Source organism: Merops nubicus, unplaced genomic scaffold (genome assembly GCF_000691845.1).
Source record: "Merops nubicus isolate BGI_N331 unplaced genomic scaffold, ASM69184v1 scaffold20319, whole genome shotgun sequence".
NCBI lineage: Eukaryota > Metazoa > Chordata > Aves > Coraciiformes > Meropidae > Merops > Merops nubicus.
Genome location: NW_008629214.1, coordinates 25,763 through 45,856, shown reverse-complemented (window position 1 = coordinate 45,856; position 20,094 = coordinate 25,763). Strand labels below are relative to the sequence as shown.

Genomic DNA, 20,094 nt, shown 5'->3' with positions numbered 1-20,094 from the left:
GGCCATAGGTGAATGCCGCGCTTCGATGCGAGGTCGGGTGAACTTTCCTGGGGTTCTTCGGTTTATTGTTGGCTCTTCTCGTGTCCGAGAAGCTGCCGTGCTCCCGAGTCGATAACGCTTGCCAGAAGCACTGGAGATAACGTGAGAACGCAGCCAAAAATAAAAATAAAACTAAGTTACTGTAATTGAACCGTTTGTCGCTAGAACAAGCTTGGCTCGTTCCTCTCCAGGTACCACCGCCGGTGTTTTTCAATAGGATAATTGCGTTTAAGAGAGTTCGGGTCACACATCTGCCAGGGAAAGCAGACGTAAAGCCGTGGGAATCATTCCCGTGTGCTCTCCTACTGGATTTTTTTCTGGCTTTATCTCGGAATGCTTGTAGTTTTTCTAATTTTTTTTCCCCAGGACTGTCAAGTTTCTCTCTAAATTAATTTTATTTAGAAATGATGAAAGAATGCCTCATAGCAGCGTTCTGTAGCATTCCATTCTTTTCATTTCTTTCTGAAAACAAGGAATTTTAGCACTTGCTATAGTTTTTAACCTCCTTGTTTGGTTTGTTGTGTTTTTAAACTAGTCCCGATTCAGAATGACTTACAAGCCAAGCAGCCCATTTGCCATACTGGGAGCCAGCCAGTGCTTCTCTGGTGTGTGTCAGTGTTTGGTTCTCGGCAGCAGCACAGGAAGTCTCACCATCTGAGGAAGAGTCATAAAGTGTTGGAGATTTGTTACTAAAACTAGACTGCAAGTGTACTAATTTTGTATTGTCTTTGGAAGAACTGATAAATCATTTCTGAAAAAAATGTGTGGGGCTTTTCGGGGCCCTGTAGGGTCTTCTGAAAAAAAAAAGTCATCAAGGAATTGTGAAGGTTTTCCTGTAAAATTGCTAGCAAGGTATCCATAGAATAATTAATAGAAGACTGAAAATGGCTTCCTACATTTAACAGATGGTTTTAAACATTTCTTTTTCAGGTCTGAGTTGATCTTGCCAACTGCAACTATGGTGCAGAAGTATCAATCCCCTGTACGGGTGTATAAACACCCTTTTGAGTTAATTATGGCTGTAAGTATTAATTTTTGCTATAATTTCCTCCTTGATAGTTCCTTGTGTTGCTAAGTACTTCCTGGGTTCTGATAGGTATTGTGGAACACAAAAAATCTGAAATGATACACAAAATATGAGAGGTGCATGTTCTGATGGTTTCTTCTCAGACTATTTTTTTTTACATAATGTGTTCTCTTTTTTCTCAAAAAAAACCCAACTAATCAGGTTCCCTCTTCTTTCTTATTCCCTCACTCCCTACTTTTTTTTTTGTCTTCTAGAAAACAGGAAGGAAGTAGGTATTTGACATTTTAAAGTATATTCAGCCAAAACCACAAGTGTGTGGCTGTCATGAGTTACAGAGAATAGTTGAGGAGAGCAGTCAGGTCAGCTTCTACTTGATAAAAACAGTTAATAATAAGATAAATAGTAATTGTTTCGTTTCACTTGCTGAAAATACTGTGTTTAATGGCTTCAGAGGAGAGTTTTAATAGTGTTCATAGTGTAAATATTTAGATAGATCACATGGTTTGGAGTGCAGAGTTCCTTAGAGAAGTGATCCTTTGTAGTCACAGGGCAAAAAAGAATTAGCTCACTCTGCAGGGAATACTTTGATTTCTTTTTATCTCATTCCTAAAGCTGCCTCTGGTGTTACACATGCAGGTCTTGCTCTTGCAAACACTTCAAGGCGGCAAGTGGTTATTTGCATGAGTGGTGAAGAATCTCTCTGTGATATGGTAAAAGTCTTTTAGGACCTTGCTTTACACTCTGACAGTGGCTTCAGCTGGTTTCTAGTTGAAGTATGATTGCATATGTAACATTAGCCTTCAGTGACATATGCTGGTTCTTGGTTCTGGATCAGTCAACTAAAATGAGTTTCTTTGACAGAATTCTCTGGCTGTTTGTGGAACTGACAAGTCTTTACCTTGCTGTTGAACTGAAGGCAAAAATTCTTCTTTTAAGTTACTTCTTCACAGATATATCAAGTCAAAAAGCTGACTTCAGGATTTTCCACAGTGCTTTACTGAGTGTAACTAGAAACATTTCTGACTATTAATGTTAACGTTGAGTTCTCAAACTATTCTGTATCTTGGAGATAACATTTGAAGAATAATTGTTAACGAGTGCTGAGTCTTTTCTTACATGAAAGCTTTTCTCCTTTGGGAAGATAAGAGGCTACACTATGTATGCAACAAGGATGAAATGATATTTGAAAATTAAAGCAGTGAACTAAGAGGAGAAGAATGTTTATAAAAAGAAACAGCTGTTGGATGCATTCCGAGACTAGAAGTTTAGATTTGTGATAATAGATGTGATTTATTTTGTCTATGTCAGGGCAGTGAGTTATCAGTTGAACTCATTTAAAATGTGATCACTGGATGAACATCCTTCTCATGTCATGTTGCTTCTGTTACTGCTTTTAAAACTTGTAAAATTCCTGGTGTTGATCTGTCAAAACTGTTCATGCATTTTCTGAAGTATCTAGAGGAGTGCCTCTGTGAGCAAAATTCTTTAAAGGATATGAACAGTATATGAAAGTTTGATGCTTTTAGTTACTGTTTTCCCTTAGTTGAATAGTCGTTGTGTAAGTGGAAGTACTTCTGGAAGGAATATTCTTGTCAGATTTTCTCCTTGTGATAGTGGAGGCGCTTTGCTGCATATTCTCAACAAAAAAGTGCTGTAATGTTGGTTTAAGAGTGCCAGCAGCTCTTCTGAAATGAGGAACAGATCCTCTTACATACCAAGCTTGAATTTAAAGCACCCAACCAATGACTTTAACAATGTGTTGGGTTTGTTTTGGTTTTTTTTGGTGGGTTTTTTTTTTGTCCCGCTCTATTTGCACCCAACCTTTGAGAGAATGTGTCCTCAAATAGAGGTTTAAACCTACACACTAGACATGTTCAGCTGTCAGCAAAAAGCCTCTCAAAGTAACCTTTGGTCGGTGTGGCAGCAGTGCTCTTTATGCTGAGCTGTCTAACAAAAGTCACTGTACATAGCCTGAGTCTTATGTGGGCTCACAACCTTATCTCGAGGTGCTGAGTACTCTTGACAATTTTATTTTGAAAATGGTCCTTCCTTCCCTAAGAGTTTCATGGAATTGAGGAGGTAATTCTGTAGTAACAAAGATCACCATGTCAGCAAAGCCCATGTGGACTGTAAAGATTTCCTGGATGATGCATGTTCCAGTTACAAATTAGAACTCATTTAGTCAAACTAATATTTAGCTTTCAGATAGAGAGAAATCAGCATAAAATTCTTCTTTTCTACAGGCAACCAAGTGAATGCTGCTTGCAGAGTGGGTCATTTACTCTACAAATTTCCTATTTGCCCAGTTTTCCTTTCCTGGGTTTCAAAGAGGTACTTGAGGGAGAATGAAGTACAATCAGGATTCCATTCATGCTGCTCTAGTGTGCTCTGAGAGAACTTTCTTCTCCCTGTCAGGAGTGAGTGCAGATATAGTAAGACAAAAAATGGATTTAATTCTACTTTGATCTAAACCAAGATTGACAAGACAAGTATTTTGCAGGCAATTATGATATAAAGACTTCTATAATAGGCACAGTGAAAATTCTTTTTCTGAGTTGGTGTTGAAAATAAGTTTCTCTCTTATGTTCCTCCACTGAAATCCAAAAATCATTTGTGAAACCTTTTCTGTATCTCTGACAATATACTTCAAGGCACAAGCCTTTATCTCTCAGGTCTGTGAGAGAATTGAAGTGCTGTTGTTGGTAGAGAGCTGGGAGATCCATTCCTATGGGCTGCTTGCCTTCTCTTATCATTAAAGGCAAGCTATGTAAAATCTAATATAAGCTATTTCCCTTGAAGATTTCCTTTTACTGCAAATTGTGTGGTTCCAGATAATATCTAAGTTGCTTTAAAAGCAGTAAGAACTGGATGCAACTCTTTTAATGAAACTATCTCCTGAACATGAAAAGATTCTAGAATCAGAGTTTTGAAACGGTCCCATTACACCTAACACAGGCAATATTATTTCACCAAGTCGTTACCAGTGCTGACACGATGACTTCTGGCTGCTCTGGGGCATCTCTCTCATAACCAACTTCTTGAAAACTCTCTCTGTGTGTATAAATATTAAAACGAAACCAAACCCCCAAACAAACAACATGCACAGCTGTTCATCAGACCAAATAGAATCTTGCCTTGTTTTTCCTCCTGTCCATGCTGAAGTTTACGTAATGCTGGAAGCAGCTGAAATGTGGAAAAATGACTGTTTACTTAGACTCACTTGTCAAGTTACCAAGGTTAAATAGATAGAAGAGCAGCTCCTCACTTTTTCTTCAAAAACTTTTGAAATTATAGGTTCAATTTTTTATATTAGCTTAAAGAGGTTTACATTTAAATTAATAGAGGGACTTTGCTGAATGAGTAGTTCTTAATATTAAAAGGCAGTTAAGAACTTGAATCTTTCTTAAACACACATGAGGCTAAAATTAGCTTTGGAGATTCAGAGCTCATTTTTAGTCTGAAGTGCATTAGATAATTCCCCTTGAGTTTAATTTCCAAAGTAAATTTAAATAATGAATAATCAGCTGCTATAGCATTTCAGGGGTGGAATTCATGCAAATGGAAAACAAGTAAGATTTAAATTTAAAAAAAAAAAAAAATCAACCCACTGGATTGAACTATTGACCAGAGGGTTTTTTTCTTCCACTTTCTGGAAGCTCTGTGAAAAATGTATTGCACTTCAGCACATTTAGAAAATGTCCTGTTTACACCCACAGATTACTTAGTTTGAAAAATAAATATGAGTAGTTGACTGGACACCGTGTGTGCTCTAAACCTCTCCTGTCACATTTGGTCAAATGAAGGCAGATTTTAAGCAATTGTGACTGTGTGAAAGCTGCAGTTTTCAAATCCGCCTGTGACAGGAGGCAGATTTTCAAAGGTATTTTTGCAGTCTTCTGAATACCCAAAATAAGGCTTCCACTTTGTTGAAGTTCCTGACACTTGTCAGCTTCCACTGGCGCTAAACAATCGAGAGAAGTCTGTAGGTAAACTAGTCATCAGTGTCAGGAGCTTGCAGTTGTGGAAATAACCCATTTAACTTTTATTTCAGAATCAAAATTGCAATTCATCTTGCACTGCCTTGGGGCTGAACGCTACTTCCTTCCAAACTATGTATTCTCATTGAAATCCTTTAAAAAAGCCAATTGGTCTCATGTTTCCCTTTGGTCTCATAAACATTCTAAAGTATCTCAAGCATGAATTTTTCTTAATAAGCATCATTTGTAGTGCCCTTTTGATAATATTGTAACTTTAATGGTTCAAATTTGCTGCTTTTGGGTGGTAGGCTGACTGGCTTTCTTTGGTTTTTTAGATCCGAAAAGAATAGTGTTTAAGGTAAATCTCCATGAATTAAAGTATCTCTACATCACAGGAAAGTAATAAGATTGTAAATGGCATAAATACGCTTCAATGATAGAGGAGATTAGAAAAACTTTTATCTGTCTTTCATATTGACAAATCAAAGTATAATCCCTTCATCTAGCCAGTAATGAGTTTCCTAGTCAGACAGTACATCTTCATTTTAAAGGTTATTACTTTAAAATGCTATTTAAAAAAAAAAAAAACAAATCCAAACAGTATCAAGTACCACACCTGCTCATAAATCCCTACAAATTTTATTCTTTTTAGTCTCATTTTCTTTTTCTTGAAAAAAAATTGCCTTCCACACAGCATGTGAAGTGAAGCTGAGAGGCTGATGAGAAAAAAGGAAGCTGTTCTCCAAGTGCTTTTGAAAGCACAAAGTAAGCTTTACTGTATGGAGAAGTAATTTATTCCCCTGCTGCATTCCACCTTCTCGAGGATTTGTCTTGGTTACTTGGAGCTGTGGAGTGTCTGCTCCTGACCCTCTCAGCAGTATTCCCTTCGCTTGTGGGACTCCCAAACTCTCATTTACTTTGCTTCCTGTCTTTGTTGAAAATTCAGGCTTGTTTACTGTTGGAAATGCGTTGGTAAGACTGGGGTGGAACAGTGCCTTGGGTGGATTTTCTGATTAAGTCTCTGCAGTTGAACTGCTGTTTTATGTTGTTGTTGATGGTCTCTTGTGTTAGCACATTATTGTAAGAATAAATGAATTTTTTGCCACTTGTTTAGAATGAGCTGTGCCTAACAAATGTAAGGGTTAAGTCGAGCACTAGGAAAAAATATTGATTTAGCAGCCTGCTTACTCTGCATTTTGTCTTTTCATGGCCTGCTTCGCTATTTCCATGGCTAGCTGTTTCCTGTTTTTTTTGTGGGCAAACACATGACCTGACTCTAGCTGAGTGCTGCAGTTCTCTTGTTCACCAAATGCTTTTAGTCAGTTTTTTTTTTTTTGACAAGTCTTTTACACTTTAAAAGCTAAAACACCATTACTGTCAAACTCTGAAAGGTGTCAAAAGAAGAAAAATATGTATCAAAACAGTTCTTGTTGCTTTGTTCTGAAAGCACTCCAAGCATTTCACCCTTTGCAGGTGTCTGAGACTGGTGTGAAGTGCTGCTACAGGATCTGTTGATCAGCCAAGTGACGTTGCCTTTGAGCTAAAAAACCTTAAACACGTGGGAGCCTGGCAGAAAGGAAGTGGTTAACACATTCCTAGACACTCAGGGTATTACAGTTAGGATGTGGAAAAGGTATAACTTCATGCTCATAATTTAACATGTGGTTAGGCGTTCAGCAGCGTGTGTAAAAGCCTTCAAAACCCCATGGGAAAGAGATATGGTGGGGGTTTTTTAAATCTTAAAAACACGTCCAATGAGGAGCCAGGGGTTGCTCAGAGACCAGACACTGGCTGCAGATGCAGGATGAGGTGTTTCTGTATGGTATGGCCACTTAAGAGCTCCTCCAGCTTGAGCAATCCATGCTTCCTGCTCCTGTGGAGGTCCTGCTGCTGTCTGGCAGCAGAGTATTTGAGCTGCTGTGCTTTTGGGAGACAAGCACACAATGAAGGGGGGCAGCAGAAGGAGAACCTGAAGGTGGTCAAGAAGACCACCAGCATCTTGGCCTGTGTCAAAACTAGTGTGTCCAGCCAGGAGCAGGGAAGTGATCCCTGGGCTCAGCACTGGGGAGACCACAGCTTGTGTTGGGGTCAGTTTTGGGCACCACAGGATGGGATGCCCAAGAAGGGCATTGAGGGACTGGAGCGGGTCCAGAGAAGGGCAACGAAGCTGGGGAGGGGTCTGGGGAACATGGGTTATGGGGAAAGGCTGAGGGAGCTGGGGTTGTTTAGCCGGGAGAAGAAGAGGCTGAGGGGAGACATTGTAGCTCTCAACTCCCTGAAAGGAGGTTGGAGTGAGGTAGGGATTGGTCTCTTGTCCCAAGTAACCAGTGGTAGGACAAGTGGAAATGGGCGTAAGTTTTACAGGGGAGGTTTAGGCTGGATTTTAGGAAGAATTTCTTTCTTTTAAGAGAGGGGAGGCACTGGAACAGGCTGCCCAGTGAGGTGGTGGAGTTGCCCTCCCTGGAGGGGTTCAAAAAACGTGTGGGTGTGGCACCTGGGACATGGTTTAGTAGTCATGGCAGGGTTGGGTTGATGGTTGGACTTGATAGTCTTAGAGGCCTTTTACAACCTTCATGCTTCTATGACTGGAAGCAGCCCTTGAGGGTTCCCCATAAAGCACAATCATCACAGCCCAGATTTTGGAACACAGTTGGGGGGTATTTGTTGTGATTTTCACAATCAAGTTTGGGTTTGCTTTGGGCTTAGTTCAGGTTCAGTAAGTTTCTGGAAGGAGCGCAGCAACGTGATCTCAAAACTGTTGTGTTCTGCATATAGCATGAATCTTCTGAGAATTTGCAAGGAAATCTGTTAATTAACTCAAGTTAAAATTAATTACAGATTGGTCTTAAATGGTCTATTTCTTTTCCTTCCAAGTGAATTTGTCTTCCAGTTTTCCATGTAGTTTAAAATGACTCTGTATATGTACTAAATGAAGCAATAGGGTGTTAAACTAAATTATTAACTTTTTATCTGATTTTTGTGATATAGTTAAGACGGGTCAGGTTAGCAGCTCAGGTAAAATGTCAAATAAGGCCTATTAAAGGCAATTTAATAATTCTGCTTTCTCCCAGTCAATTTGCATGCATCTGATTTCAGCTACAGTCAGTGATGTTTGAGGTGAGTCATGAACTCAAGGCATGGTGGTAAGATGGCTGGGAAGCCTGGCTTGGAAGGACCAGCCAGCATCATCTAGGCTCCACTGCAGTGTGGGGCAGCACTGCCAAAAGAGTACAAGCAAGCAATGAGCCATCAAAATTTGAGATCAGGTCTCAAGGTCTTGGCTTTTCTCTGCATTGCTTTTGCTCAGGTAATGCTGATTTCAGCCCAGCCTCCAGAGATTTTTCAGCTTTGTGGTTCCTGGAGACTCTTCTGAGCTCAGAGAAACATAACCAAATACGTGGTTTCCTATTATAGCCAAGCTGGCGTCCCAGCTTGCTCTCATTGCTTTTTTGCAAAGATACGTTTATCAGTAAGCCAGTTTAGGGAGATAGGCTGGTCCAAAGCAGTCTGGAAAAAAGGAAAGTAAATTCCTTAAGGCTGAGCACCCCTACGGGGCAGGTTCTTGTCCCCTCCTGCCCTGCTAGTGAGCTGCTGGCAGCTGGCCCCAAGAAGGAGCAGGCAAGTCAGCAGGGCATTGATCAGCACATGTTGCACTGCAGGAGCCCCCGAGTCCATGGGGAAATTGGGGATCTACAGTCTGGAAAAGGCCAAAGCCTGTTCCTGTACCCCTAAATGGAGGCGCCGTTAGGAACTCCATTCAGCAACCCTCAGGCCTGGCAGTATTCAGCAGTGCAGAGCATTGGCAGATTGTGCTTTGTGGCTTGGAGTTGTGGATTCTGAGTGTTGCTTTGGCATAAAGGGGAGTCTGTCCCTACCTTAGAAAAACGAGAATTGAAAAAAAAAAAACGCCACAAATGGTATTCTGTATAATCTATTAGGGTAGCATGTGAGCTGGCTGGTTGGAGTTCTTGCTTTGTATTCAGGTCTGAAACTTGAGATTTGAACATTTTCTGTCTCTGTTTCCTCTTGGGTTTTACTTTATGGTAACTAGGTTTGGGGACTATATCAGTAAACTTGAAAATACAAATATCACAGGGCTGTTGGAACCTAACAGCTTTAACTCTGGTGACAGCAGAGGGATCGTGGGAGGGAGAAAAGAGAAACTACCCTTTTGTATTAAATTAATTTTTATTTCAACTGCTTTAATTCTTAATTATATACCTTTGGATTCTCTTCATTTAGCATTTCAAGACTTTGTCCTCGTTGGATTTATGAAATTAAATATCTAAATCTGTAGGGTTATGCACATTTTGGATTAATTACTGGATAATTACAGTGTTTTCACTGTAATGTTATTTAAATTTTCAAAACTTGAGTCTAGATGCTTTTTGGAATCCCTGCAGCTCAATCTGTGTAACACTTGAAAACTACACTGCAAACCTCTTAACATTTCAGCCTTGCTGTGACTGATAACTTTCTGCCTTGCCCAATGCTGCTGTAACATTCTATCATATCACTTTGATAATCATAGATCTCATTTTGTGAAAATGAGTATTTCTCTGGCGATGGCCAGGAGGTTGATGTGTCATTTATATTTGTTTATGCCACAACAGAAGGGGAGCAGTTAGTTTCCTGATGAGAGCACTTCCTCTCTCGAGTGCATTGTGCCTCTTCATTTAGTGTAAAATGTGAATGCCACAGACATTAAGTCCAGTTCAGGAACATCAGTCAACAGAATCCTTTCCAGAGAACATTTTTCTGGCTATTCTTTCAGTGTGTAAATTATACTACTTAATTTGCAAAACTCTCTCTTTGCTATGCAATTCATTGGCCTGTGGATAAATTCTTCATTACTGAATTCATGGCTCTATGAAATTACTCATTTCTATTGAAGTGTTTCATGGTCTGCGTGGTGCAGCCACTGATGTTGTAATGAACAGGATTTAAAGCAATTTCACTTGAACTTGTTTGTTCTGTGTTGAATAAATGGATTCTTGCTTTTGTCTGCCTGCCTTTGCTGTAAAGGAGAATAAGGACCAAAGAACTGATTGTCTATCATCCATAATTTTAATTGCTTTTTAGAAAAGAATCAAAGGAGTCTTGACTGTTTTTTTTAATTGGCTTATCCTTCAAAGCTGGGTGGTATCTTTGTTTGCATTTTACTGGGGAGCAGATTCAGGGGTGCAGGAGTTGTACTCCTTTAACATTCTGAGGATGCACCCCGCAGTGGTATTCCCTGATCATTGACATCTCAGTGATGGGTTTGTATCTGGGGAGGAGGATTGTGTTCCATCCCTTAATGGGAACCACGGTGCTGAACTGCACTGGGAGGCCTGTCTGGTTGGTGTGCCGTGTGGCAGTGGCCCAGGGCGGTATCTCCCTCTAGGGAGGCGGGTCAGAGTGAGATAAACACATGGTAACGCTCTCCTGGGTACTCTTTGATCCTGCAGCGATGTGTCCCGACAGCCCTTCTGGGCCGGGGTGTGCCCCTGCTCTAGGGCAGCACCGAGTGTGCTTTTTCTGGTGCCTGCCCAGCTCCTTCCCGCAGCCAGGCCAGCTCTGCTGTGACACCCTCCAGCAGGAGCTTGTGCTCCACAACACGCTCTGTCGAGATGTGTGCTTGATCTAGAGCCTGGCTCCTGCTTGCTCAGCCTCATACCACCTGCTCCTTCTGTTGGGACAGGCACCAAGACCCTGCTCACACTCTTTGTGCTGCTTGCCCTGTTAGATCTATCAGATCTCTCTCTCACTTTTTAAATTACTCTTTTTTTCATGATGACAACTTTTAATCTCTGATAGTTTGAGTCCACAGGAGGAACCACCATTGTTCCATACTGTTGATTTTTCACTACCAATTTCTAACCTTTCTGAGGTACCTACTGATACACCAGGCATGTATGCAAGGTTAAGATTTTTTTTAAATGTTATGTTTAACTTCCTAGTTTGAGGTAACTTATCTGCGGGCCCCAGACCCTATCATACCACATTCCACTGACATTAGTGAATGGTCACGATTTAACTGATACGCTTAATAAATTTTAACTGGTTTGCTTAATAGAGTACAGCTGCTCTTTACCTGCAAGCTGATATTTTGCTGGTCCAAAAGCCAAAAAGAGACCCTTACAGTTGAGCCATGCTAATTATTTTGAATTATGCCCTCTTGGCAAAGCTTTCTCTGCTGATTATACTACTGGTTGAGTGAAATCATTCTTGCAGCATTTAGAGGCCAATTGCCTCTGGGCCAAATGGAAACCCGTTGGGTGCAGTCTGAGGCAATGAAGTCAAACCTGTTTCACTGAACCTTCATGAGGGGGGAACTGATCTGTATGGAGATCAGGAGACTTTGTTCTTTGTGGTAGTACAAGTCTTTAACCTTTCAGACAATGGTTTAATGAGGATTTCTGAGCCTATGCATCTCTTCCTCCTCCACTCAAATTAGATTTTGTCTACACAGTAATAATTTTTTTTTAAAATACCCTAACATATTCCAGATGATGAATATGTTTTAGCAGACCTGTTTATTGAAAGTGTCTGTGATTCTAAGACCAAAGTAGTGACAAATACCAAAGATGTGATTGTAGGATGTGAAAGTGAGACTGCAGTGTGGAACAATAGAGCAGTAAGAAATACTTGACTGTTCCAAAAATAGATCCTCGGTGGATGCAGTAGTATTGTAGCTGAATTTTAAAGTAAAACTGAGTGCAGAGGAACCAGACACACTTAACTGGAAAGGATTGGGAAAACTAAGTACCAAATTCTGTTTTCAGCATGACAGTATCCTGTGCCTTTGTGATCTGCTGTTAGCAATGCAGAAGGTAGTTGTCATTGTTCAGCTGCTGTAAGACAAGTAATGGTTATTTACAAGCAATGGTAAGACAAGCTTAATGCTTTACAGTCATTATGATGTGTATCTTAAAAATTTCAAATAAAGATCTGTTCCTGTGTTGTGTAAAGGTTTGTGTGTTGTTGTTGCAGAGAAATAGGAAGTGCTTCAGAAAGCTTTCATTCCCCAGTCATCACAAGTCCAGCTCCAAGCATTTAAGCTTTGCCTGGCCTGCTGCCAGCCTTTAGTGTGATGCTCTTTGGAGGTCAGCCTCTTCTCCATAGTACTTTAACCTTGAGGCAAAACAGTCATGTCCTGTGCAATTGGGGTCAGAAGCCAAGCTTCCTATAACTAGAAACTACTGAAGTTGACTCTAATTGCAGGGCACATTTTGTTAAACAAAGTGTTGTGCTCAGAGTTATGTGGCTTCTGGGCCAGAACTGATTTCCATCTGTCTGCTTGGAACACAGGCAGAGAATCACAGAGCAAACACTTTCTCTGTAGAATAGCTTTGTACATGCATTTAATATAAATAAGTTCAAGTGAAACTGCAGGTCAGTCTGATACTGCTACTGCTGTTGCCCCCAGTAAGCTGAGGTCTCTGTGTCCTTAACTTCCAGCAACAGGGCTATAAAGTCTGTCCTTGATGTTCCACCTTCAGCCAAGACCAAAGCAATGTCAGTTGCTTTTGTTTTTTGAACCAGCAATTTGATACTGGTCTCCCAGTCACAAGCCAGCTTAACCTGAGTGATCAGGCTTTCCCAGCTTGCTCCAAAAGGAAGGAAGATTAAAATGATGTTATTTACATACAGCATGTTTGGATTTTCTCTTTAATCTTTTTTTTTTTTATTTTTACGTGAGGAAGGAGTGGTAACTTGCCCAACTTCTTTATTCTAGCTTCCCATTTCAGAGATTCAGGTCTCAAGATTGTGTGGAGGCTGCAGTTGGAGTTAGCCCCTCTCACTCCTTGGTGGAGTGGCACTGTGCCTTGGGCTCTTCTGGCCTCTCTGCATCTCTCAAAGGGAGGAGAAGAATTAATGAGCCTCTTGTGACTGTCTGGAAGGCAACCAAGCATAACATGTATCCTCTTACACTGGCTACCCACTTAGTCCTCAAATCCCACCCTGGCCATTCAGTTGTCCTCTGAAGATGGACATTCAGGCTCCCATACAGGAATCCAGTATTCCACAGTTCCAGCTGTGCAAATTTATTTGAGAAACCACAAATGAGTTGTATCTGTTTTAAAGAAACCACTGTTCCAATAAAAGCACTGTTGAGGCATGCCTGTGGTTATTAGAGATCATCTTTTACAGATAGAAGGTAGAATGTACCCTTGACTTCAGGTCAAATTCTTCATCCCCAAACTGGTTTGCCTGCTGAGTCAGTTTACCTTTTACCACCAAATGTCTAGATGAAGTTGCATTCAATCATGGAAGACAAGGGCCAACAGATTTACTTTTTTTTCCTGGAAGACAATTGTGTGTCTGCATGTAGCAAAATGGTTCATAGGTGATTAAGAGCCAGTCCCCTTCTGGTTTCACTCCATGCAGCCGTGTGCAACCATCAGGCCACTTTAACTTTGCTTGTAAAGCTTCTCTGTATGACCACTTTCCTGAAATAAAAGTGCCCAGCATTTTCATGGAACAGTATCCACACAGGAAGGGTATGCTGAGGGGGGTACAGCAGTGAGCTGCACAGGAAGAGCCTGCGTGGGGGCCAGGTTGTCACATCCCTGGTGAGGATGGAGATGTCTCTGGCTGGCTCTCCCCTCTGGGGCAGGAACGCAGAGGCTCCTCCTTCGGTCTGCTAAGTTGGTTTCTATGGTTGCATAACTCAACAGTGAATTACCAGGAAAATTCCACTTCAACTGGAAGGTTGCTTCATAGCCTGTTTTGAATCTCCTGCTTTATTTATAAGGCCTAAATTATTTTAATGAAATATTAAAATATTAGAGTAACTCTCTCCATACTTGAAGATGCTGGATGCCAAAGCTGAGGTTCACGAGCTCCATAGCCTACACGTTTATGCTCTGATACAGACCTTTGCTTCAGACCTTCCTGTCTCCAAGTAACTCCTTCCTCCTGCTTTTTGCATTGTCTTCTATCCCCCACCTTGCTTCTGGTTTTGGGCAGTCTTAAACAAAGATGCTATGCTTTTTTTAGTATAACTCAAGTTTGTGAAGAATGCTTTGTGAATATTTTCTTGGCTAAACATAGCACCTACAGCTACATATCAGTAAAACTCTGTCTGTATGGACATCCTTTCAATGAGCTGCCTGGGACACCCTTCTGATTTCTGGTTTGCATGCTAGTAGAAAAGTGATCACTTCTGTGGTTCACATACCACACAGAGAATGTAAACTGAAACTGAAATGCATGTAAACTTTTTAAATTTCTACAAAGAGAAGGGATTTTTTTTCCCCTGAAATTGTTACTATCTTCTTGCAGTTGAGTTTGATGTCTGCTATACCTTTTAATAGCAGTAGAAGATAATTAGTTTTAAATCCTGTTAATGAAAGTGATGCTGATATACATAATCCTATGAAGTCAATGCATACTTAGTGTTAATTTTTCCTAAACATTTTCTACAACAGCTACTTTGAAGCATACTTGTTGCAAACCATATCCTGTGGTTGAGAGCCAAATAATATCCCAAAGTGTGCGTGGTTCAAGGTCACGTTCTGTGCAGTAAGCATATTTTGATTTCAGTAGAACTTGATGTTATCCCTGCATGGTGGCCTTGAAGGAAAGAAGTTTAAGCATGAGAAGACAAATCATGGTCGATTTTGGGTGCCGAAGTTGTAGAATATGGTGCAGGTGCTGTGATGAGATTGAAGGTCTGTCCGGTTTCGGGGGCTGCTTTTACAAATGGACGCCATGAAGAACAGTATGCTTGCTGAGTTTTCTGGCAGCACTGTAGGATATTCTTCAGGGCCTTACACCTCCCAGGGACTCAAAGCTAGCTTACAAGAACTATTAGGGCTGTTTAAAATGCCAAGCTGTGCACTTGGTCTATATTTGGAACGTGCTTAAAGCTAATAGTGATCAACGGTGTAGCCATGGAAGTGTTGCCTGAACTAAAGAGATGGACAGAAATGGCAGTATTTGGGTGTTAGTGTGTCCACCTGAAGTGCTTTGCAGCAGTGTTCACATGGGAGAGGCTGTTGTCAGAAACCCAGAGTGATGTGTTGTATAAGCAGCACGCAGACTGCAAGCTGTTGATAATACAGTTTCATTTACAATACCATTTCAGTGGTATTTCATGGTTTTTATGATTGGTGGCATGTATAAATAAACTGGTATTAGGCCTGAAATTTAACAGGAAGTTGTTCCTTTTACACAACAGAAGACTCAAAAGAGATTAAACAGTTGTGCAGTAGCCTGGGCTGTGTTTATAGAGCTGCGTGGAGAGAAGGTTTGATGCCTTGTGTTCAGTGTTACAGAGCTTTGTTCCTTGTCAGAAGCCACAGGGCCTGTTCAGAAAGGTTGTTCTGCTTCCCCTGTACATCCTGTCCAAGGTTTGGGTAACTAGTGGTGGAGTGTTATTTGGAGTGATGGTGATGCCGAAGCAAACCAAAATTGTCTCTAAATTCTGGGAGGCTCAACTTACTAGAGCAAAAGCATAGGAATTGCTTCTGTGCTGTTTTTTGGCTCCACAAAGATTTTTAATTTACTAAATCAAAGCTCTTCATACAATGTTATGAAGTAGCTATCCAAAAATAATTCTGTGATTCTACTGAATTTGAGTTCCATCTGTATGCTGGATTATTTTGTAATGCCTGTGGGCAATTTCCTCTTTGCTTTCAGATGCTTTGTGTTCCAGGAATTTACAGAACGGATGTGAAAGAACTTTTCTTCCTGTTCCTAGGATTTGAGCAGCAAATTGCTGCCCGTTTCACATGTGGCAGGCTTGTTAACCCATTTGGTAGGACAAGTAGGTATTGTTTGTTCTGTGGTGACATCCATGAGATCACTGCAGCAGGTTTTCATTAGCTCTGTTCGTGCTGTCTAGGAGGAGGGTACCTTTGAAATGTGCAGGACACATAACTGGATACTTAACTTCAAACTATTATGGGCTTCTAATACAGCTAAATGTAAAATGAACAGGACAATCTTGTTCTCTTCTTTGTGCAAAGTATTGAAACCTAAAGCTGTATGTAGTTAAGCTAGGGGGTGAATTTGACTGTACTGGAATAAATCTTCTCAACCTTCCTCTTTCTCTGTGGATGTTTGCTAGCTATAAATGTGTCGTTCATAGCAACATAGGGTCTGAAATCCTTTCCAATGAAACCTGACTAAATCAAGAGCACCCCTTTAAATAAGTATGAGCATCAGAAGAAGACAAGGAGAATTTGCTCTTCTGTATACCTAATAAAAACTTTTCTTCCATGCAGAACTCTTAAGTGACAGGAGCTGTCACTTGCAAGAATTTAATGGCTTTGGTGAATGCCAGGGAAAGAAATGTTTTCTTACCCATCTCTGCTTATAGTTGGTTTCATTTCCTTCAGCTCTTGGTTTCCTGGAGAACTTCTCAGGAATTTCATTTCTTTTCAAAAAAGAAGGTGCAAGATGAGAAAGCTCATTTCATGGGCATGACTGGCTTTGGAATGCTTTTCTGGAGACAAGGATGCTGTAAACAGCAAGTCATCTGGGCACTTCATGCTCTGGCAAGGTCAAGTGAAGCCGTGGTGATGGTAATGAAGTGGTTTCTGTAGCGACCTTCGTGTTTGTGGGGTCATATGGGCTGTGTCGAGCACAGGTTGTTTAACACCTGTGGGACTTTGGAACACAGGGAGTGCTTTGAGACCTGTTCAGGATCCAGTAATATCTGTGGTCATGACTGATGCAGTGTGTTAGTCTCTCTTGAATCAGTTTGGCCTTTGATCCTCTGAATGTAAGAGATCTGGGCTATAAATTTGAGCACCACTTCAGTGCAGATATCATGAATTATATCAGATAGCATTATAAGATGCTGAATATCATGCTGCAGTAAGTTCTTAAACCACTGACAATTTTTCTTCCCAGATACTCTGCCTGAAAGCTCTGTTCACCACATTGAGGAACACCCGAGAACGTTTTTCAAGCTTGTTTCTTTCACTGCTTGAGAAATTAATTAGCCTTCTATTAGAATTCATGAACAAAATCTGTGCAAAGTAGATTCTTGTTAGGACTTGTATCAGAATTTTTATAATAATGTGTATTTGTGTGGTCTAAAACACCACCAACAAACCCAACACACAAAATTAAAACTTCAAAAACTAAAAAGCCATTGTGCAAAGATTTGATGGATAATGATATAAAACTTTAACAACCCCCTTTATGAAAATTTTAGACTAACAGCAGCATTATGAAACTTCAAAGCTCTATTCCTGCAAAGCAGAAGCAGTTGGGCCGTTTGGGGCAATTACCTGGGAATACTTTACTTGGGTAGACTGTATGTGAACAGTGTGGGCACTGCTTGTTCCCAGTGCTTCTGCACTTTTAATACACTAACAATTGTTGCATCAGAAGGGACTTGGTCAATAGCATTTCTTACACTTGTGTAGTAAAGAAGAACTTTTTAGCCTCTAAAATGAAGCTGAATGCTTGTCTTATTGATACTGACTTGTCCTATTGATTTTTCTGGGTAACTTATATGTACTTAGTCATCATTGGTACTTAAGAGGATAAATTTCATCTTGTGTCAGGGAACTGAGGGTGAAGACAATATATCCTGGTCCTGAATGATTGGTGCAACAACAGGGTAAAATGCTTTTGGGCTGTAATGGAGAAGTGGGAGAAACTCAGGTAAGATCTGGATGCGGCTGCCAAGGTAGTAAAGTGATGGGGAGAAAGGAGAGTGGTGTGGCAATTTTTTTCTTTCCTGTAGTTTAGGGCAGGGGGCTACTGCATTTGCCAAGTGGATGTCATTCATTTCTCATTGGAAGGGATCCACCAGAATACGTCCCACCACCCGATGCAGCTGTCCCCTCGGAGCCATCTGCGTGGCTGTCAGATGGGCTGTTCTGCCAGTTCTCTGCTATTCACACCCTTCTCAAGTACAGCTCGGCTTTGGACTGCTCGCAGAGTGGAAGAGTTTTTCCTGTTCCAAAATGAATGGATTAAAATGAAGTTATATGTAAATATAACTTGTATTGGGGCATTGGGATTTAGTTTTTTCAACAAAACAAGATAGAACACAGAGCATTCTGTCTTAATAGATAATCGATGCCTTTAAATTTGTCTTGATTGTTAAAAACTTTGAAGGAGCTCTCATTCAGATGAAGTATTATCGGTTTTAGTTCAGACAAGGGGCTTCTGCACAAGGTATTTCCTGATGTACTTTTGCATTGTTTAAATCCAGTTCAGTGATAAGCTGTTATGCAAGCATTTTGTTTGTTGATCTTGATGTGATAGCCAGCAGGTTAACCATTGGTGATTCTTGCTGGAAAAGCTTTGGAAGAGCTGATTGTGTTCTGGTTCAGATCTGAACCTCTTGAACACTATTTTTAAAGCAGAAATTGTATTAGAAGGTTTAAACTCTCTTTTTTTTCCACTCTTTTAAAATAAGTCATAGTGTTCTCTACACTTAAGGAAAGCAGAAAAGAAGGTCTCTTGAATCTAATATCTGCTCTTACAAGTACCAGTTGTGCAGTAGGTCATCAACCCAGTACTTTGAAAAGCTACCTAGTCTTACCTTGATGGCATGGACTGGGTCAGGATTTGTAGACAAGTCAAAAATAAGGCTGGTTAAATTTCCTCATATTTGTCAAGGACCAGAAATGTGTGTGTAGAAAAATTTTATGTTTCAGATGATGAGCAGCCATTCATTCATCAGTCTGAATCAGCCTCTTTCATGCTGGGTGGGTTGTCTGTAGTCACCATAAGGCTCATCCGTAATCTTGTGTGACTGAAGCCGCCTTGGTCTTTTCCAGAGAGCGAGTTCTTAGTACGGAGTCACTGCCAAGCAGCCTTTGTTTCCCAGCAATAAGAAAATAACTTCTCTCTTTGTAAATGAGAACGTTTAATGAAGTGAAAACAGAGTGGAGAAGAAACCACTTGAGTGTACTTCGACCAAAGGCTGCTGTGGAGAGCCGAGCTGGGGGGAGGTTCACCCCCAAAAAGCCACGTCTCGCTCTGCCACGCGCCCGGCCGCGGGGCTCTGGCTTGTGGCAGGGAAGGGCTCCTGTTGGAGGGCTGTTCGTCCTTGCAGAACTGGCTTCACAGAGATGGTCCCTTCCAGAGAGCTGACTACCTGTGAATGAAAGGTGCTTTTTCTTTCCCAAGCTGCAGTCTAATTCACATTCCACCTTCCCAGTGCCTGGGAACGCTACCTTACCAAAAACCTGTTTCTAGAGCATTTTGAGGTATATCCGCTCTAACCATCTGCTTCCCTCCACACCCACTCCCCTGAGCTGGTTACTGGCGTGGGAGCTAACACCCATGAGGTGTGCTGGCAGAGGTACATGCTTCTTTGATACTTCATAATGATTTTTAAATGTATGTATTATAAAGAGAATAGTGAAGTGCTATGAACAGCAGTATATGCGGGTGAGAAGGTTTTTGCTGATTTGTGAGAGTTAATCCAGAATTGTTTCTTTCCAAACACAGCTGCCAAGAATTTGAAACCTCTTTGTTGTCCTCCCATAAGTCAGTGTTTTTCCTATTGATCTGGAGTGTTCTAATGCAGGGGGAGGAAGGGGACACAGGGATACACAGGGATGATCAAGCTAGGGCAGCATCCTGCTTGAGTGACCCTTCTTCTTTCTGTGTGTTTATGAAAAATTTAGAAATTCCACTTACTCAAAATGGATAGGAGAGCATGGTGAGTGTTGGTATGCATGTGCATCTGAGTCCTCAGACATGGTCAGATATTGCAGGCAGATATTAAAGCTTGTGTGGGGCCCACACAAAGTCCAGTGGAGTAGATTCAGTTGCTATGATAAATTTCTGGAGGAGCCCTTGGAGGATGTTGTGGTACTCCTAGAAGGTTACTGTTCTGGCAGTTTTGAACAGAAAACATCAAAAACTGGATGCAAACTGGAAGAGGATAGATTTAGATTAGATGTAAGGAAGAATTTCTTCACTATGAGGATGGTGAGATACTGGAACAGGTTGCCCAGGGAAGTTGTGGATGCTCCATCACTTGAGGTGTTCAAGATAAGGTTGGATGGGCCTTTGAGCAACCTGGTTGTTCTGGTTCCGTGTAAAAAGGGGTTCAGGGCAGGACCCACATGGAACAGAACTATG

At 41.0% G+C, this 20,094-nt stretch overlaps 1 protein-coding gene across 1 annotated transcript in view; it reads left to right on the top strand.

The window, feature by feature from the left end:
* Positions 1-997: 997 nt before the first annotated feature.
* SEC14L1 (SEC14-like 1 (S. cerevisiae)) overlaps positions 998-20,094 on the top strand; it is a 40,144-nt gene continuing 21,047 nt past the window's right edge. Inside the window, exon 1 of the mRNA XM_008946932.1 lies at positions 998-1,060. Coding sequence (XP_008945180.1) covers positions 998-1,060 — 63 coding nt within the window. The remainder of the gene's footprint in view (positions 1,061-20,094) is intronic.